We start from the raw sequence: 21148 nt of genomic DNA on the forward strand, positions 1-21148 counted from the left end.
GGATCTGGAGTCTCTGGAAGGCCCTGGAGGATATCAGTCCTTCCTCCAGGCCAGAAGAGCTGCTCCTTAGTTAAGAAACATGAATCAGCCACAGACGCCTCTGCCAGCTTTTGATGAATTTTTCTGCCACTGGTGCTAATTTCCTGAAAGGCTTTTCTTCCACATTCAGGCCCCCCTCAAAAGCGTTCTTACTCCCTAATGGTAGGAAATTCATAATGATCGCCCAGTGGCTCCTTGTTGAGGTCACCATCATGCTCTTCACCAGTGTCTGTGGCTGAAAGAGCTGGTTGTGGATGAGTCCTAGACCACAGCTGGAGGGGCCTGAGGTTGGAGTAGTGTCCTACCGGGATTGTTCCCAGATGCACAGATGAGAACCAGGCCCAGAGAGACAAGTGGCTTGCCTGAGGACACACACAGAAAAATAGGCCCAGACAGGAATATCCAGCTTCCAAATTCAGCCTAAAAGAGGCATGCTGAACTCTGCTCTGTGAGACCATCTGATCTTGAGTTCTTTCGGGGTTCAAATGGGTTTTCCTCCCCTTCCATTTTGCCCCACAGACCAATAGGCTCAAACCCAACTCCTTGCAGCCATGGAGTTACTGTGATTTTATGGAGTCAGTGGTAATAGGCTAAAGTCCTGTCTGGATTAGCTTTCCATGGAGGGAAGGGAGAGAAAAGGGGCTTCCCCAGCAACACTAGGCCTTGCTTGTGTCCCCATCCTGGACAGGACTCCCCCTTGGGACTTTTCCTGGATCCAGTAGGTAGGGGCTGAGGTCTCCCAGGCTCCTGGAGAGGAGTGATGAGTCCCCAGGCTGGGTTGGGTGGGGGAGCTCTCAGCCAGAGTGCCCCAGGGGCCATCTGGTAGGTAGAGGAGGGGAAGGGTCAGAGCTGGCCTGCTTTTGTCAAAAGCTCCTTGGTACAATAGGACATCTAGGAGTCTCTCTCAACTTCTACCTCCTCTTTCCTCATCTGTCACCAAGTCCTGTCCATCAGCTTTATGAACTTGCTTGCTCTCTTCCACGAAGGACTCACTGTCTAGTTTTGCATTGTTCTGCCCTGGTGTTCCCACTTCTATTCTCTCTTCCTTCAGTTTGTCTGTACTTTGTAATCTTAGAGATCTTTCTGGAAGATAAGTCTAACCAGGACATGTCCCTCCCATGGCTCCCCAGTGCCTCAAGGTAGAGTCCATGCTCCCTCCCAGGCTTATAGGGCTGGTGTTCCAGCTCTGGGCCCTGCTTCCCCTGCCTTTCTGCATGGGCCACACATACACAGAGCTACTAGGATGGAACAGGCTAATTCCAATCTCCAGGCCTTTGCTCCTGTTGTGCCTTCTAGCTGACGTAGCTTCCCCTCCCTCTCTGCCTCCAGACCTTCCACTCTTTCCTACTGGTCCTTTCACGTGCTCCTCCAGAAGACTTCTCTGACTCACCACCTCACCCACGTTAGGTCAGCATCTCCACCGTGCTCTCACAGCCTTTCCAGCTGACCCTTTCTATCATCCCCCTCCAAGGTCTCAGTGGCCAGGCAACGGGGATGAGAAACAAATCCATGCTTACTGCCATCTTCTGAGTACCCGGGTACTTCTCTTTTCCAGCCTGAACAGCCTCAGCACCGCCCTGGCTCTCTGTCCATTTGCCCGTCTGGGTGTGTGTTCACCTGCTTCTGTTTCTTCCCTCTACCCCTTGACTTTCTTGGCGGATTGTTCCACTGTCTTTTTCATCTGCTTCTGTTTCTCTCCTCATGCTTTAATATACTTCCACCTCATTTCATGAAGGACTCAAGGTGGTGTCTTTGTCACTGCATCCCTTCCTCCCTCAATCCCCATAACCCAATTTCTCGCAGTCACTCTCTCTCCACACAGTCAATGAATTTGGTATGTGGAAGGAGAGTTCAGAAGGAGAGTTCTGACTCCTTTAGAAGAGTGATATCCTCTCACTCACAGGAAATCTGGCCCTTCGGGGCACATAGCAGGTCGCCAGCCCCTTCCTACTAAGGCCAGACATGAGAGGGGTGGGGGCAGAGGGCACAGAGTAAAGGCCACCCTGAAACCCATGCCACTGTACCCAGTACTGGTCAGGGACCTCAGCACCTCTAACCCAGCCCCTTGTGGCACTGATGGGGGAAACAGCAGATCTCTTTGGTCAACCCCATTTGTGAAACTTCTTCCTGAACCCTTCCCCCAACTGCTTCCTCTCTTCTAGAAACTTCAGCCTCATGTAGCGTGTCTTGGGCATAGGCTTACCTTGTCCCTCAGGACAGGGCTCCAGTGTGTCCAGCTGGGCTGGGAAGGGGTCAATTGGGGAAGGAGAAGCCTTGAAGTGGTGGCATCTGACCCCACTGCTCCTCTTCGAGCCCCTCTTTCCTTCACCTGATGCCTCTCTGGACCTCAGAGCTTCTAGTAGCTTGGGGTTCTCGCTAGGCCCCTGGAGTATCTCTCCTGGAAGCCTGTGGGCTTCTGGAAGGCAGGATTGATACCTCTTGGGTCTCCCAAAGCCCACAGGTGGCCAGTCAGGTTTTGCACCGCAGGGACCCAGGAGAGGAAGCCCATTGGTGATGAGCCTGTGGCCCTGCACTGCCCACCCAAACTCCTGCCCACCTTCCTGCCAAAGGGCACCAGCCAGCGCAGGCCTCCACGGCCACCAGCAGGAAACTGCCCTGGGGGCGGCCAGCCCAGGCGGGGCTTTGTTTGGAGAGCGAGAAGCCAGGAGGACCATGAGACCGCAAGGGGCTTGGAAGAGCCCGCCCCTGCCCAGAGCGTTTGTGTCGCCTGCCTGAGACTGGGGCGGCTCGGCCTCACCGCGCCTCCTGCCGCCGGCCCGCCAGGCGACTACTGGCTGGCGCCTGGGCACAGGCGGTCAGGGGCGCAGGAGCCCTCACTGGGAGAGAGGCCCGGTTCCCCTCGCCCCCACCCCCAGCGGCTGCGAGTTTCAGCTCCCGGCGCCCTAGCGTCCGCCCGGGCTCTGGCCCCGCGCCAGGCGACTGATCCTTCACTGCCTTTGGCGGGAGGCGGACGGCGCGTCCCCAGAGGCTCCCAGGCCGCTGGCGCTGTCTGCCGGGCAAGGAGGGCGGCGGCGGCGCTGCGGGGACTGCGGTCAGCGCGGGCACCACCCACACGCCGAGTCTCCCGCACTAATTGGCCCTCAGCTGCCTTGGTAGTAATTGCTGCTTCGCGGGGCGGGGGCAGGCGGGGTGTTGGAGGAGAGCAAGGGGCTCCGCTTCTGGAGCTGGGGAGTCAGGCTCAGCCTGAGCTGAGCCGTGGGGCTGGCAGGAGACGCGTGTCCACGCTGTTCCAAGAGCTGGCTTTACACCGGTGCGTCTTCTAACTCTTGGCGGCCCTGGCACACAGCGATGAACCCAGGGAAAAGCCACTCAAGTGTCCTAGGGCCTTCACCAAGATCCAGTCAGTTCTGTGAACCGCTCCCTGCGGAGTGGAGCGCCGTGGAGCCTGGCAGGGACTTTAGGAACGCCTTTGGGTGGGCCACCGGAGACTTCAGTGCAGCCGGGAAGCGGAGGTGGAGACAGAGCAGTAGGTAGCCCTCCCTGCCTCCCTCTTCCATCAGGAAGAGGACAGGGTGGTGTGGGGCTGGGGCTGTGGGAGGCAGGGGGCCAGTCAACCATCCAGGGTGTCCACTGGAATCCCTCCATGCTCAAATTCTGAGATAAGGTCCTAGGGTTTCCCTGGGAGTCGTTTATGATCCTGGCATCTGGTGTGGTCTGGTGGGGCCCTGACTGTACCCTAGCTCCTCCTCAGCTTCACTCCCACTGATTTAGGAGACAGTAGCCTGGGGGGTGGGGGTAGGGAGCAGCCTCTGGGCAAGTGGCTCTTTGGAGAAGGTTCCTTCCCCAGATGTGTGAGAGTCTGAGGACGGAACTGAGGGACCCTCACAAGCAGGCCTGGACTGACCTGCAGTCAGACCTTTGGACCCCCAGGTCAGGGTATCCTGTAGGCACTGGGATGAATCAAGCCCAGCTGGTCCCTGCTGAGTTTCTGCACAGGTTACCCAGGATCGCTTTCCAGGGGGTTGAGCATCCAGCCTCTCACTCAGGGTCCCATTGAACTGCTATTTGGTTAACTATCCCCTGGCTAGAGGGGGGCAGGGATGTTCTGCTGGTTATGCCTCCCAGAGAGTAGAGCTGCCACATGTCCTCTGGGGCCATCCTCTCTCAGGGACTGTTCCAGGTTTGGATGGAGGTGGCAGGGTGAGTCAGACAAGGCTGTATCAAATTTCCATTCTTCCACAACTAGGTAATGACCTTGAGCAAGACCTTTTATGTCTTGTGTCCTAGTTGCCTCATCTATAATATAGGGTAATAAAATCTATGACAGGGTTGTTGTGAACATGAATCTGCTTGAAAGGGGCTTTGTCCCCTTCTTCCAACCACCCCTTTGTTTTGGGGGCTTAGATGCTGGAGGAATGAGTGCCCCTGACCCCACAGGTCTGCAGCTTCTAGTTGCCTCAGAGACAACTCAGGAACCCTTAGGAATAGAGTCTAATCAACATTGTAGTTTGGGACATAAAACCTATGGGATGCTACACTATTGTTCGTAGCAGCATTATTCACAATAGCCAAAAGGTAGAAACAACCCAAATGTCCATCAACAAATAAATGGATAAACAAAATATGTTATTTACATACAATGGAATATTATTCAGTTTAAAAAGGTATGAAATTCTGATACATGCTACAATATGGATGAATTTTGAAGACATTATGCTAAGGGAAATAAGCCAGACACAAAAGGACAAATATTGTATGACTCCACTTCTATGAGGTACCTGAGATAGTCAAATTCATAGGGTGGAAAGTAGAATAGTGGGTACCAGTGTTTGGAAATGAGGGGAAATAGGCAGTTAATTAAGGGATGCAGAGTTTCAGTTTGGGATGATGAAAAAGTTCTGGAGATGTATGGTGTGATGGTTACATAACAACATGAATGTACTTAATGCTATTAAACTGGACATTTAAATATGGTTGAAATGGTAAATATTGTGTTATGTATATTTTACCACCAAAAAACCAACAGCAAACTAAACTGAACCAAAAAAAACCTATGGGACAGGCTGCGGTATGCCCAGGTCGAGTTGCAGGAGAGGCCAGAGTGAGGAGTCTGGATGTAGCACCAAGACCTACACCAATGGACGAGCGAGGATGGAGTATGGATATCCTGAGGTCCCTTCTGAGATAATGAAGAAAAAAGCCAGGTATATTGCAATCCAGGCAACTTTGCCACAGCTCCCTTTGTCTGAATGTAGCACAGCAGGCTGGGCCCAACAAGGAGCAGGCAGCAACACACCCTCTCTCTGATGGCTCAAATCAAGATGTCCTCTGCTTCACTCAAGCATTTTACAGATGGAGAAATTCAGGTCAATTCAACATGTTTTTATTGAGGACCATCCCTGTGTCCAGGCTTTGGAGGGGTTTCAGGGGAGGTGAGTATGCAAGGAGGAGAAGACCCTAAGCTATCAAAGCTTCACCCCACATAACAAATAATCTGACCAAGGCCTCAGGCCAATGTAATGTGAACAGGCACAAGGCTGAGCAGGATGAAAGGTCAATGACAAGCTGGGTGCAATGGTAAGGGCAGTGGCAGTCTGGGTGGATTTCCCCAAAGAAATCTAAACAAAGGGTTCAAGTAGACTTTGAAGGGTGGGAGGATTTGGAGAAGGAAGAGTTGGGTTTGTCCTGAGGCTGGGTGGCTGGGCACAATGGATCAGTAATATAACCTGGCCTAACCTGCTAGAATCAGTGAGACAGGGGGGCATCATGGGATGTCAGGCTGAAGAGTGTAGTGCAGAGCCCCAAACAACTGGCTTAGGCTCTAGCTCTGGCCTGGAGATAGTAGGGAGTCTCTGCAGGTCCTACATTGGGGAAGGCAGGACGCTTGTCCCAGATGTGTCCATGGCCAGTCTCCCCAAAGCTTAGGTGGTGGGGAAATACCTTAGACGCCCTCCTGCACAGCTACTCTCAGAAGTGCCTCTGCTTTTCAGGTCCTTAATGCTGGTATAGTCTCATCCAAAAGGCCATCTTCTCCTCCTTGAGCTTCACACCCACCCTCGTGATGAAATCCAACTGCAGGTACTTCTCCTCCTCGTTATAGCGTGGCCAGTAAGGCAGCTTCCCACCATTGGGGTTTCTGCCCAGAAGGAAGAAGGAGAGAGGGTTGTTCATGTTCGTCTTCACCCTGCCTCCTTCTCTCACCCTGCCCTTATTCACCTTCCCTTTGGAAGTTGGAGTCCAAGAATTCCTTACAGGGATGATATTTAGATCTTTAAGAAAGAATAGAAGAGTGTGTGGTGGCAAAAGGAAACAGGCAGAGGGAAGAGTATGTGCAAAGGGTTGGAGGTATGAAAGACCAGGGCTTTTGGAGGAAGCACAAGTATAAGTTTACAGAAAAACATGGGCTGTGTCAAGAGGATGGCTGTGGATAGAAGATGACCCAGTAAAGATTTTGAAAATTTTCATGCCAACGGGCTAAGGGGTGGGGACTTTAGTCTGGGGGCAGAGGGAAGCCAGGAAGAGTTTTAAACAGGTGAGTGACTTGGTCAGATAGTATTTCAGAAAGATCTTTTGAGTATCATAAGAGGGGTGGAGAGAAAGGATAGAGAATGTGGAGATGGGAAACCAGTCACAAGGCTAGCCAAAGCTCAGCCCAGATGTCACCTCTGCCAGGAAGCCGCTCCTGCCCATCTGAGCTCGGTCAGACACCTCCTATGTGCTCTCATAGTACCTTCTTCCCCAGTACAGCAACTTAATGTTTTCATTATAACATTAACAAGCTGCTGAAGGATGCGGGCCATGTTTGCAAGATTCTTGAATTCCAGCTCCCAGTATAGGGCTGGGTGAAAAACAGTGCATGATGAATGACTTGGGTTGAATGCTTGAGTGAATGAAGAGTGTAGTCATGGGACAGAGAGGGACGCATCCTAGGGACATTTAGGACCTGGTCACTGGCTAGGAAAAGGTGAGGGAGAAGGTGCAGTTTGCTTAGGCTGATCATGTATTTCCTATGGGACACAGAGGGACAAATACCTGAAGCAGCTGGCCAATGGGTCTAGCGTTGGGCAGGAAGACTGCCCAGATGTGTTGGGGGACCAGACTCACCCTGTACGGGCAAAGTTGGCCCAGTATTTCATCATCTGGAGGCTCAGTGCTTTCTCCTCAACCGTGGAATGGCCTGGGGTCAGAATAGGATGTGACATTTGGAATAGAGCATGGGGTGGTAACATCCCACCCTTCTCCTTCCACTATTTCTTCCATACTGGGAGGCTTTCATTTCCAGGAACATTCTAGATTAGGAAATGCCTAGACCCTTAGGGTCAGCCAATGGAGAGGTGAGTCCGGATACAAAGGTGGGGAGACTAGACACCCAGTGAGGGTGTCAGGTGGGGCTGTAGCACCTTTGGAGAAGGGATTCCCAAAGATGAAGTGGATCTCATCCCCGTGGTCTGCCCCATCAGTGCAGGGCTTGATGATGACGCCGGTGGGAGTGTGGTGCTCAAACTCATACAGGTAGACAGGGAAGCCAGCATCTAGGAATAGGGAAACTGAGGAGGGCTGCAGGAAAAGTCCTGGGCTGGGATTCTCATCCACCCCACACATCCCACCTACCTGCATCAAGCAGGGAAAAGTGCTTGGGCTCCAGAATCTCAGGAGCAGATTTGAGTCCTGTCTACACTACTCATCAGTCCCATGTCCTGGGGCAAGTCACTCACTCAACAGTCTCTGAGCTGCAATTCCTCATCTGCAGATGGGGATTGTAGCAGGATCACAGACCCTTCCTATTCCTTCTCTGAACAGTTCCTCTCTTGGGCATTTAAGGTTCTTTGGTGTCTGTGCTCTCCAGCCCCACCTTTGAACTCTCACCCATGTGTTCTCCAAGCCCCATTCAGCCTGGACAGGATCTCCAATGTGCCCCCTCAGCCTGTCCTCCCAGCCAGGAAGCCTTCCCTGACCACCCTAGGCTATGTCCTCTGGGCTGGACTCTGCCCTGCCCTCCTTCTCCCTTTCTCTCTCAGTTGACAGCCCACTACTTTTTCTATGCCATCTTAGAATCCTATACCAGCCCAGAGGTGCAAGAAGGTGGTTGAGCAGTTGGTAAGCAGCATCAGTAGACAGAGTGTGGCCACTCTTGGGGACCCCACATACCTCTGTGGTGGTGGGCAGCCTGTAGTGTGGAGTACACAAAGATCGCATCCCCAGCTAGGTCCATTAAACGGTTTCTTAACATTTTCCAGTCACGGTCATCAATGTCACCCAGGTACTCCTCTATCACCAGTGGTAACTGCTCTTTGGTGATATTCTGGGTGGGGAATTCATACCCACCCTGAGGCCTGGGGTGCCAGCTGAGCAGAAATGCGCACACTAGTGACTTACACTCAGCATCCTCAGGAGTTTTTGGTCTGGGAGAGTGGGGGAGAGAGGGGAACTTCTGGGAAGATCTTTGCTGATTCTTACCCCTGTGTTTAGACTGCATGAGAACTGCCTGCCATGACCCTGAGGCCAGTGCGGTGGCGGGGTTGTGGGGGGTGGGGGGGGTGGGGGGAACCTGCTCACCAGCAGCCATCTGATCCCATACCAAACTCCAAGCCCCACCAAAAGGGGAGTTAGCTTTGTCCAACCAAACTGAGCACCCCTAACAGCATGGCTCCTCACCAACAGGGTACTGGTTCTCCAGAGCAGCTTGGTGATGATTCCTTTTCTCATCATGAACTGGTTTAGTGAGATCTTCATGATCTGCCCACAATATAAGGACCCAGGTGTGAGTTAGGCCCAAACATCAGGAGGGATTCCAGCCAGAGCTACACCAGGCTCCAAGGCTCTCACCCATCTAAGTGGTGAGTTCTCAGAGCACACAGCCCAGGAAGGGCCCATGACTATTTCCTGCCCTCCTGTTCTCAACCTGTCCATCACTACTACCCAGGTCAGAGCTGAAGTGGGGACTGGGGACAACTATCCTGACCTAGGAGCAGTTGTGGGGGTGGGGATAGGGGGCAGGATTTGCAGCTGCCTGGAGGCTAAACAGTGGATAGGATGATCCATCCAAACTATGATCTGAAGATTTGGGGTCCTCAAACCTCCAAGAGGCCAATACTTCTCTTCCTCCCATCATTTCTGGCCAGCTCTCACTGCTCCGGGACTGCAGGATGTACCCAAGCACTTGGACATTCCCAGAAGAGCCAATGGGATCTGATCTCATGCACAGTACTACCCAAGAGGAATCCTCTGCTACTCCCGCTGGGGTGGGCACCCCTCCTATTGACTTACAAAAGGTAAGAGCCAACTGAACTCCATGTTGTTGACACCCAGAAGATAGGGCACAGGTGCAACTTGCCCCTGGCTCAGGAGCACCGCTGGGTCATCTGGGAACACCACACCATCCACCACCGGGCTCATGAACCACACAACCTACAAGGCAAGGGGCATTTCCAAATAGTCTTCCCACATATCCTCCCAGGATCCCTGTAGCCTAGGGTTCCCAGCTCAGCAGGTCCCCATCCAGAGATTTCTTTATCCATAGGCCCTTTGGGAAAAGCTGGGCTTCAGTGACCCCTTGGAGGGCAGGAGATGCTCACCCCCAGGTATCTACTTTCCTCACCTCTTGACAATCTTTGCTGAATGTCACCTTCTGAATGAAGCTTTCTTTGTCCCTCCTATTTAAAATTCTATGCCTTACTTACCCTGCTCCATTTGTCACTATTCACTTTCCTTCTAAAGAGGTAAATGAGTTTATTTATGTATAGTGATTACTGCCTGTCTCCACTGGAACATCCTACTCGTCCTACTCGGGAAGGAATCTTGGTCTGAACAGTTCACTTAGTATCCTGAATGCCTGGCACATAGGAGGAGGTGTTCAATAAATACTGTATCACAGAACAGGGCCTGCTCACCTCCTGAGGGTCTTTCTGGGAGTTCAGGTGGAAGAATCCCTGTAGGGGAGAGGAGGGAACTAGAGTTAAAGAAAGTCTCCCCACTGTGCTCCTTAGACAGGGTCCCTGGGGGCAGCCGGGTATTAGGTCAGGTAGGTGGCTTACAGGTGGCCAGGTGAAGGAGCTAGAAGGAAGTTTTACCTACCATCTTCTTAGATACATGCATCACCTCAGCCCCTGATCGTGCCCTCAGGCAGTCTACCAGAATCCGTGTGCTGTTGTAGGTACAGCCTGCCAGGCGGGCAACTGTCTGTGGAGAAGAGGTGTTCAGGCCCATCCTGCCCCTTCTTGCTGAGCCCTGGGGGAGAGGAGACACCCACCTTGGCCACCTTCAGCGGGTCAGGAGTGATGAAGGCTCTGAGTGCTGCGGTGCCACTCTGGGAAATGGCCCGATGAAAGAGACCGCGGGCTAGGGGTGACATCATCTGCAGGGGTGGGGAGTGTAGTACCCATGAGAGGCACAAGTAGAAGTCACTTGGGCAGTTTTGGGTGCCTTTCTGGCCAGGGCTGGGCAGCGTGAAGGGGCCCAAAGAGTGCAGGCAGCTTGGGAGGGAGTCAAGAGTCCTGGGTTGGAGTCCTGGACCTACAGCCGGTGCCTTCATGCCTGTGGGCCCCCCTATCCCGGCCCCTGCAATGGGCCCCAGCAGTTCCAGAGGGGATCTGAGCTTGTGGGAAGGGTTCTGCTGGTGTAGGAAAGAGACTCTCTATGCTTCTGGGTTAGAAATGGGGGGGGGGGTGTTGGTTCCTATGGCCCCTTTAACCTGTATTGACAGTTCTTAACTTTCTTTGCTGCCCAAGTTGGAAGAGCAACTATAACTGGGACCCCTCATCTTGTCTCTTGGACACTTCAAACTTCATGTGCCCCAAACTTGTTCTAGCTGGTTCCCATCTGAGTGGCATCCCTCACACTACACCATCCATCCAGCCCCAGGGGCCTTTCCTGTCATCTCTGCTCACCCCTCCACCCAGCTGCCCTAGTCCTGTTCATCTGGCTTCCTGCATCCCTCTTCAGCTACCTTCTACTTTCCAGTCTTCTTGCTTCTGTTTCAGAGGCAGGCCTCATCCTCTCTTCTAAGATATACCCCACCTCCACTCCCAGATGGCCTCCAGGCCTCTCCTCCTGCTTCTTCCTAACTCAGTTCCAGCACACTGAGCCATCTCTCTAAATGCACTTCTGGCTGTGGCACTTCTCTGCTTCAAATCTTTCCCTGTTCTCCAATGTATTTTGAATAAAGCTGCTTAACTTTTCTGGACTTCAATTTATCCATCTGCACAATGGAGAAAACTTCTCTTTTGGTAGAACTGTAGAAAGAGGATGCTTCTATTTCTGGATTGTTGAGGGAATTGAATGAATATACATACAGTGCTTGGAAGAGTGTTTGACACACAGAAAGTGCTTGAGCGTTTGAGTATTATTACTGTGGCGGGTAAAGCCCTGTGTTATGTGGTCCCAGCTCACCTCCCTAACATGTGTCCCACAGGGTGTACCTGACCTTACACCTACACTCCAGGCACACTCCAGGTCAGTGGTCGCCCGAGTCTCCAACCCAGGCCCCTGACTCCCAGGCTTGGTCTGTGGCCCCAGCCTTGCCCATAAGGCGGATGATGCATTCTGTTCAGGGGATAGAGCTCTGGGGGTAGGTAGGGAGGCAGGAGGTGCTGGGTTATCTTTCTGGCCCACCACGGATTGGTTGAGTATCCCTACTCTCAGCGTTGCCCGCTCTGCTGGCTTGGTTTTCTCATCAGTGCTACCCCTGGATGGAGTAGTACCCTTTGCAGGGGTGAGGGCAAGTCTGTGCACCGGCATGTACCTGTACACACAAATCTGCATAGGTGTGTGTGCAGTGGAGGATGCACTCATGGGAACACGGGGACCTGCGTCTGTGCTGGGTCTGACCTGGCGCTGCACTCACCAGTCCCGAAATACACATGGCCCCCGAAGACTGGCCAAACAGGGTCACGCAGCGTGGGTCTCCGCCGAAGGCCGCAATGTTCTCTTGTACCCAGCGCAAAGCAGCCACCTGGTCCAGCAGCGCCCAGTTCCCGCGGGCCTGGCTGTCGCCCGTGCTGGACGCGCGGGGCTTATAATCAGGGTCCGGAGCCCCCCGACCGTCTGGTTACTCAGGGCTCCAGCCTGGTTCTGCCTGGCCCCACCTCACCCTGCCTGGTCCCTCAGGCACCAGGTCTTGCGACCACACCTCTTTCCCTAGTGTTAGATCCCCCTCTGGCGGCACTTGGGAGTGACCGCCCTCTCCAGAAGAAATTAGGCCCCGCCCCTGCACGCACCTCTTGTAACCACGCCCCCACACCCCCTCCTCTATCCTTCCGCCCAAGTCGCTGGGAAGCCGGGCCCCTGATTCCCCGCTCCGGCCCCCGGCCCCGCCCACCTCAGGAAACCCAGGATGCCGAGCCTGTGCTGCAGAAGGACGAGCACCACTTTCTCGCGAGAGGCCAGCTGCGTGCCATCGTACGTGGAAGCGGAGCCCACGAGGAAGGCACCTCCTGGGAACCAGACCATCACCTGGACATGGAAAGCGGAGGCCTGAGCTGGGCGGTGGGGTGCCTGAGTGGGATGGTGCGTGGAAGAGGATGAATACTCACCGGCAACGGAGCATCCCCACGCGCGCGCACTGGAGCGTACACGTTCAGGTACAGACAGTCCTCACTGAAGCGCAGCCACTTGTACTGTTTCCGCGTGTTGAAGTACATGGAGGTGATCTGTCCCCAGGACTCCTGAAGGCACCTGCGGTCACGATGTGAGTTTGGGCCCAACGTGGTGGCCAAAAACGGGAGAATGGTTGCAAACCCAGGTTCCGCAATTGAGGAAATAGAACCAAAAGCAAAATTTAGGATGCGCGCGCGTGCGTGTGTGTATCTGTGTCCGAATAGCCTCCACTAGCATTAGGGTCCAGGGTGAGTGCAGCGCCAGGTCAGACCCAGGGCAAGATCCACCCCTCTGTCTTGCCCCCGGTCCCAGGAATCTGCCTGGGGAGAGGTTCCATGCTTCTGTTGGAGACCCTTTTGGTGCTGTCAAGCCAGAAACCTGGGTGTCCTGGGATTTCATGCCCCCGTCCTTCAGGCTCTTTTCTGTCTCCCAAACAGCTCTTAAATAGGCCTTCTCCATCCCAGAGATGCTGCCTTGTAAAGGCCATTACCTACACTGGCCAGGACACTGCCCCAGCCTCTTTGACATCGCTTCCAACTCATCCTCCACACCCTGACCGGAGGGATTGACAGAAAACAAAAACCTATTTCACTTCCCTCCTTAAAACCTTCCTGGGCCCCCCTGCGCTCAGGATAAGGTCCAGATTCACCCATACTGACGCAGGCCCTCTCCATCTAGTCTTCCTGGCACTCTTTGCTCTAGATGCCCACGGACCCTGCCTTGTCTCCCATCTCTAAGCCCTTTTGCTTATGTCCCTTTCTGCCTAATGTTTTCTCTGCCTGGCAAACTCCTGCTTATGTTTAAGGCTCAGCTAAAGTGGCGCCCCCTCTGCTGGGCACTTCCTGTCTGTGCTTCCCAAAGTTCTATCCACGCTGATTATAGTGCTGGGTTAGAGTTGTTTCGATTGGTTTGGTTGTTATTCTCCCCAAGCAACCATGCACTCCCTAGGGGCAGGGATGGATGTGGATTTGTCTGAGTCCTGGCACTCAGCCCAGTGCCTTGTACCATGTGAACATTTGGTGTACTTGTGGAGCTTGGGCTGTTGGGCCACCTCATCCTTTCTCCCTGCTGTCCCAGCCTGGAGTGTGGCTATTGCCAATAGTTGGGGCTGGGCCCATCTGACTGGCTGCAGGAAAGCCTGTCTATTCTACTCCTTTCTCCACTTGTTCCCTTGCTGCTCTGGCCTGAAGCTAGTCATTATCCAAACTGGCCACTAGTCTTCTTGTCTCCTTAACTACCATCCCACAGTCTGTTGTAAGCCATCCACAAATTCTTCTACCTGTCACTCTGTGTTCCAAACAGCTATTGTCTGACAGCTCATGGCCAACGTTCCAACAATTGACACCTGGACTTCTATGCAATGGGCACCCCAATCTCTAAACCCCTGATCCTCGGGGCTCTAATAATGGTCATCCCCTGTTCTGTCACCTGTTCCATGGGATTCCACATAACAATCACAGAAGGTTCAGATGTCTTGGTTTCTCTCACTGGTGGTCAGTGTTCTAAAAACTAACACCCCAGTGTTCTACTAATAGCCATTCATGTTCTAACAGTGGATGCCCTGTTCTCAACAGTTAGACACCCTGGGTGGTGGTTATAGTTTTTAGATATCAACTGACACCCAGGTTCTCACAGTAGACATTTTTCTAAACCCAGTGCTGTATCCAACTAATTGTTAATGATTGCCACAGAATATTCTGCTCAGTGGGTTACTCAATGATCTGAATAAATAATAAATACACTTGTTCTGGGTAAATTGCCAAGCCTAGTGCTTCAAAGGGCAGTCATTATCTCAACATGCTCATGTGACTCAGGATTTGAGCCCTGTTAGAGGTTGCATTAAGATTCTGGGACTTTGGGGTGCTTGGGTGACTCGGTTGGGTTCAGGTCATGATCTCAGGGTCATGGGATTGAGCCCTGCATGGGGCTCTGTGCTGCATGTGGAGCCTGCTTAAGATTCTCTCTCTCCCTCTGCCCCTCCCTTGCTCAAACACTCGTACGTGCGCGCGCTCTCTCTCTCTCTCTCTCTCTCTGTCTGAAAAAGAAAAAATTCTGGGACATTAAAACTGAAACTGAGTCTGTGACTCCCTATCTTGGAGCTCCTTCTGCAGGGAAGGGCTGATGGTGTCATGTGGGCTTGTTCTGGGGCTCAAGCCCCAAGTGAGAGGGAAGAGCTCAGGGTTCACTGGGTATGGTGTGTGTGTGTGTGTGTGTGTGTGTGTGTGTGTGTGTGTGTGTGAGAGAGAGAGAGAGAGAGACAGAGACAGAGACAGAGACAGAGACACAGACAGACAGAGACAGAGAGAACTCCTCCTCACATACTTTTAGGAAAACTTAGGTTCCCAGAAGATCCTGGAGGCACATCAGTGAGCACCTCCTCCTTGTCTGGAGCTTTCCCATAAGAAAGCCAAGAACAAACAGCATTAACAGTCCTGTAAACATCATCTGGGCCAACTACTTCATTATATAGGTTTGGAAACTGAGGGCCGGAATGGACCCCAGGCTACTTACAGTCATACAGTACACTCTTTTTAGTGAGTTGTTCAAACTCTGGCCCAGAGGCCGGCATAGATCTACCCCCCTACCCCCCTTAGAGTCTGTCCACCTCCCAGCCAACAGTCATTTGGCTCTTACGCAGGGGCATAGGTGGTGGCGGTTTTGATTCCTTCCCAGGGCTCTGGGGGCTCTGGGGCAGCAAACCTGCGGACACCCACAGGCGGTCTGGAGAAGGGCACTCCTAGGAAGACATTGATGGGTGTCTTCCCGACGTGCATCTGTTTTCCTTGGAGGGTCCCATATTTGGTAATCACTAGAGGTTCCTTGGTGTGCTGAGCACCTAGGAAGAGAGGAGAAGGGTCACTCTGGCCACTGAAAGGACTCTGGCCTGTCTGCCATGGCACCAGTTGCAGCTTGAAGCTTTTCACAATTATGTATTTTGCCTACTTTTTCTGTGTTTCTCTCAGTATTTTTCTCTCTCATTATTTAAGGTTTCAATGCTATGTTGGTAGGTGCATAAAGGTTCATGTCTATTATATGAATTATTTTTCTGTCATTTAATGTATCATTTAATGTCAATAATCATGTCATTTATTTTGATTTTTTCTTGTCTCATATTGGTATTCCAGTACCTCTTTCTTGTTGCTGACATTTACCTGGCATACTTCTGGGAAGAAATCACACACATTATTGACATTCTCATTCGTATGTATACTCACAGTAATACTCACATGTACATACAAATCTATACATACATAGGTATATGTGAACACAGCTTATTTACAACAAAGCATGTAGAAATACAAGGGTTAAGTGCACACACATATGCATACATACATATGCATGCATGTAAGTACGGTTATATAAAGGTTACATTGTATCCATATGTGGCATATATTCATATATTACACACGGGCACACAGATACATTAGACCTATATCCACACCTTAGCCAGCTCTTGGACTATATACAAACTAGAGCGACTTGAATTTAATGGCTGCCTATGGGCATTTCTTCCTCTTCTCAGCTCTCATCTTGCCCTATTGCTATTGCCAAGCATTGCTCTGCCTCACATCTATTGCCCTTTCCTGAAGCACCCCTGTCATTTCTCTTCCTCCTTTCTTATCAAAACTGAATCGTTCTATACCCTGGTCCCCTGGAACTCACTCTGCAAATGACAGAAAGCAAATCTGGTCCGAGTATTATTGAACTTGGCTGTGTATCAGAATCATCTGAGGAAATCATTGCTGAAATACAGATTCCTAGGCCTGCCCTCTGAATGAGAATCTCAGGGTTGCACCGGGAAAGTAGATTTACAAATACCTCCGTGAGATTTTGATGCATTTGATTTTGGGCACCGCATTTGGAATTGGTGTGGTAGAGCACACCCTCGCACCTCCAGCTGCAGGTGACCCAAAGTACCACTCCGTCCATGTTCCCAAGTCTCTGCACGTCTGACAAAAGCAGTATCTGTGCACAAGGAGTGACTACAATGGTGGCCTGCAAGCATGTAGGCAGGCCAGTGCAGGCAAAGGGCCATCTCAAACCTCCTCTATGTGTGCAGTTCTTTGCAGTTTACACAGCCTTTCACATGGTTCTCTCACATCAAGTCCTCATTGGCCCTGGGGAGAGCTAGGGGAGGACTAAGGGCCCAGACAGGGGCAGCAACCAGCCAGAGGTCTCAGAGGACACAGCAAAGAGGCAGAGGTCTATCATATTACTTGGATTTGCCCTGAAGCCTGACTAGCCTACAACTATAATTTATTGATCCTTTATTATAGCCTAGCATTGTGCCAAACACTTTACATGGATTATCTCACCTCATCCTCCTAAAAACTGTAGAGAGTAAATGTTATTATTGCACAATACAAATGTGGAAAATGAAGCTCAAAGGGGTTATAGAACTTGCTCAAGGTCACACAGAGTGAGGTTCTTCTCAGAGTTCTACTCTAAGCGGTGATGTTCTGTTGTCCTCATCCCAGTCTCTGGGGACACCTAAGCATGTGGCAGAGTGCTTTACACCCCTGAACAAGAACTGCCATGGAGTGGTCCCCACTCCAGCCTTGCTACCCGGAGACAGTATGTGAGCACTTATGAAAACATTCCACCTTCTTTTTTTTTTTAATGTTTATTTTTGAGAGGGTGAGAGACAGAGTGCAAGTGGGGATGGGCAAAGAGAGAGACACAGAATCCGAAGCAAGCTCCAGGCTCTGAGCTGTCAGCACAGAGCCCTATGCAGGGCTCGAACCCACGAACTGTGAGATCATGACCTGAGCTGAAGTCGGACACCCAACCGACTGAGCCACCCAGGCTCCCCATTCCACCTTCTTAATAAGCATAAAATGCTAATTAAAACCAGGAGAGACAACTTCCACCTAAGAAATTAAAAATGATGGCCTCCAATTCTGGCAAAGAAACAGTATATGTGAAAAGGATATTCACATATACTGTTGGTACAGGTTGGTGCAGGATAAATTAATACAATGCCTTGGAGAAATAATTTGGCATAATGTATAAGAGCCACGTTCACATGCTTTGACTCAGTGATTTCTTTTTTTTTAAGTTTTTACTTATTTATTTATTTATTTAGAGAGCACATGAGAGAGGGCAGGGGAGGGGCAGAGAGAGGGAGAAACAGAATCCCAAGCAGGTTCCATGCTGTCAGTGCAGAGCCAGATGTAGGGCTCCAGCTCACGAATGGTGAGAGCCTGACCTCAACCGAAATTGAGAATCACCCGCTTAACCAACTGAGCCACCCAGGTACCCCCCCAACCTTTTTTAAAGTTTTTAAAAGTTTATTTTGACTCAGTAATTTCACTTTCAGGTCCCTCCCTTCAGAAAAGAGTCAGAAAGGCATTAAAACGAAGACCTTTATGAACCATAGTTAAATATACCATAGTGAGTACTAGAAGCATCATTTATGTCACAGGACCAGGCAAAAAAATTTTAACTATAAACTAAAGTTATAAGCTGCTTGTGATAAGATTCTAAGTGAAAAAAAGCAGTGTATAAAGTTGTATACATGCTAATATTGTAGCTGTGTACAAACATGAAATAAAAAAAACTAAAAGAAAATGTGCCAAAATGGTAAAAGTGATTTAGCAAAGTTTCTCGCAAATAAAAAAATTTAAATGCACTTAAACAGGGTGCCTGGGTAGCTCAGTCGGTTAGGCGTATGACTTTGGCTCAGGTCATGATCTTGTGGTTCACAAGTTTAAGCCCCAGATTGGGCTCTGTGCTGACAGTTCATAGCCTGGAGCCTGCTTCAGATTCTGTGTCTCCCTCTCTCTCTGCCCTTCCGCTGCTCGCACTCTGTCTCTGTCTTAAAGATAAATAAAACATTAAAAAAAATTTAAATGCACTTATATAGGCAAAACTAATTTGTGATAGAAGTCAGAATAGTGGCTACTTTGAGGGTATTGATTGGGAAGGAGCATGTGGGGTGCTGGAAAGGTTCTAGATCTCAGTCTGGTTGGTGGTAACATATACATACACACTAATGTATATACTAATATAGTAGTAATTTTATATAATATTAATTTTATAAGGAATACAAATATAAATTAACAAATTATAAATACATAAAGTTATGTAAATTATAAAATATATTTTATTTTAATATATAAACATAAATGTCTAGACTCTTAGCTGATGGGAGGATCAGTGCCCTGAAACAACCCCCCCCATCTGCCCAGACCTTGTTGAAATGCCCTTGCCCCACTGCACCAGGAGAGGTTGAGCTGAGGGCCTGCCCCTGTGTCTCTCATGTCCCTCTTGCCTGACACCCTCAGGATGGAGTTGGGGCTTACCCAGGGCTGTCAGCACCATCAGGCAAAGGGTGAGGCTCAGGTATAGAATCCAACTCATGTTCTGGCCAGCCAGCTCCTGCCACAGGCTGGGGTGACATCCACACTGTGGGTACCAGTTGGTAGCTGTGTCTGCAGTGTCCAGTGAGCACTGGAAGGTCCCACTTTTATCTTCCCTAAATCCCATCAGCAGGTGCAGGGGCAGAAGAAATTGTGACCAGCCCTCTGGCCAGCCCACAGCCTTGATTGTCTGCCTTGGAGTGACAGCACATGATAGATAGTCTTGGCTCTTCAAAAAACTGACCAGTCTGCAATCTCTGCCTGATGTGTTCGTCTGTGCAATAGGCTTACAGCTGCAGTGTGAGTCAAGCTCTGAGTGCACAGTAGGTGCTAAGATTGCAGCAGAGGACCTGGTTACAAGGCCCCTCAATCCCCAGGTGTATTCACTGTGGATTTAAGGGTCTCAGGCCTCCCTGCTCCCCTTTGTTTTGCCCAGTCTCTTTTTATAGGCAATGCTTCACCCTTCCTCACACATCCCAGCTCTCAGCCAGGACCATCATGAAGTGGCAGGCTCTGTGCCAAGAATCAAAAGTCCCTGGTGGCGGGGCGGGGAAGGGGGGGGTGTTCCTGCATGGTCGCTGTCCTCACAGGCTCAAGGTCCTGTTGGGGCAGCCAGATCTGGAAGCACCTGGGCCTGGAGCAGGGGGTGGGGACAGGAGGAAGGTGGAGTTTCATCTTAATTCACAGTTAAGACTGTTCCCTTCCCAATCTCCCATCGAAGCCTGGAGTCCTTTGAGAACAGGGGTCTGCTGGGTTTCTGAGATGCCTCTGCTCAGCAGGGTAGAATGAGCAGAGAGGGAAAGGTAAGGGAACAGTGCCATTCTTCCTCGACCCATGGCCTCCTGCTCTGGAGGCCTGGCAGATGGTTAAAGCTTACTCCTTCTCTCATGGCCAATTTTGTGGGTTCATCAGAGATGTCCCTTCCTTGGGATACCTGTCCCCCAGTTCCTATCCTGTGATCCTTCCTCAGTCTCCAGAGTGTGGCATTTTCTGCCCAACATTTCTTCCCAGGCTCTATGCCCCTCTAAGAAAGAGGCCTGAGACAGGCCAGAGGTGACCTCCAATCCTGCAGGGTCTTTGTGGGCAACCCTCTGACACCCCTTGCCCCACTCCAGGAGAGGCATGGCCCCTCCCATTGCAGCCCCACTACCCTACCCACTGTGGTCACAAGCTGATGGAGTCAAGCTCCAGTTGGCTGAACTTCCCCATGGTGGGCAGCACTTCTCGCCCTCCTCCATGGTCTCCCGAAAAGGAGCCCCACAGCTTGAGAGGAAGGAAGTGGGATGAGGATTCACAGGGAGGTAACAGCTCTCTCCAGAGAAAATCTCTCTCCTAAATCCCCCACCTCCAAACATTTTTTTAAAGATTTATTTTTCAGAGAGAGAGAGAGAGAGAGAGAGAGAGAGAAAATATCCCAAGCAGTCTCTATGGTCAACACGGAGCCTGGTATGGGGCTCGATCCCATGACCCTGGGATCATGACCTGTGCCAAATTCAAGAGTCAGATGCTTAACTGACTAAGCCACACAGGTGCCCCCAAACTTTCTTTTTTCAAGCCTTGAATGGCCAAGGGGCCTGGGAATTGCAGAAATGGTTCTCAGACCATTTTCTATGGTCTAAAATTCTCATGTGCTGCTGTGGCTTGGGGACTTCCATGTCTACTGCATCCTGGGGTCTTGGTTAACACATCAAAGTTCCCTCCCTGTTACAACTTTACTGTTGACAAAGTAGGTGCCTTCGTACTCTGGTGGCAGGCATGTTACTCACAGACTTTCCTAACATCATTGAACAACATGGAGCAAGAAACTTAAAACTGCCTCATCCTTTGACCGAGAAATTTGTTCTGGGAGACCATCCAAAATACACAAAAAATTGTTTATGTGATGAGCGTCCTATAGCCTTGTTGACAACAGTCTTACCCCAACATGACCAGAAGGGATAGGTGAATAAGGGACGTTGCATCTACATTATATAATATATGCTACACAGTCAGTAATGACATGTTCTGTAAGACTCAGTATAGCAGCAGATGGCTTAGTGTGGTGGTTCTGAGCCAGGCTGCTGGGTTTGAATCCCAGCCCTACCCATCATGAGCTGTGTGACCTTGGGAAAGTCACTTACCTTCTCTGAACCTGAGTTACTCCTTCTGTAAAATCAGCATAATAACAGTACTTAACTCATACAGTTGCAGTG

General features: G+C 50.9%; 1 protein-coding gene and 1 long non-coding RNA gene across 3 annotated transcripts in view; one reads left to right on the forward strand and one right to left on the reverse strand.

Annotated features, from left to right (window-relative positions):
- Positions 1-21148, forward strand: part of LOC115502919 — a 42671-nt gene that overhangs the window by 11261 nt on the left and 10262 nt on the right. The window contains exons 2-5 of one of the 2 annotated variants that reach the window (XR_003965230.1): positions 5027-5204; positions 5991-6078; positions 9123-9272; positions 12322-14350. This is a non-coding gene — a long non-coding RNA (uncharacterized LOC115502919). Of the gene's footprint in view, positions 1-5026; positions 5205-5990; positions 6079-9122; positions 9273-12321; positions 14351-21148 lie in introns of those variants that run through there. The other variant, XR_003965231.1, reaches the window with a different exon arrangement.
- On the reverse strand, positions 5995-19402 carry CES4A (carboxylesterase 4A). Its single transcript, XM_030298757.1, has 14 exons — positions 18900-19402; positions 15229-15430; positions 12531-12672; positions 12317-12450; positions 11843-11996; positions 10250-10354; positions 10075-10179; positions 9891-9929; positions 9268-9408; positions 8656-8736; positions 8149-8302; positions 7401-7547; positions 7105-7177; positions 5995-6136 (listed from the first exon to the last, which is right to left on the reverse strand). Exons 1-14 carry the CDS (start codon positions 19081-19083, stop codon positions 5995-5997), a joined length of 1803 nt encoding a protein of 600 aa, XP_030154617.1. The 5' UTR covers positions 19084-19402.

This window comes from Lynx canadensis, chromosome E2, assembly GCF_007474595.2.
Source record: "Lynx canadensis isolate LIC74 chromosome E2, mLynCan4.pri.v2, whole genome shotgun sequence".
NCBI lineage: Eukaryota > Metazoa > Chordata > Mammalia > Carnivora > Felidae > Lynx > Lynx canadensis.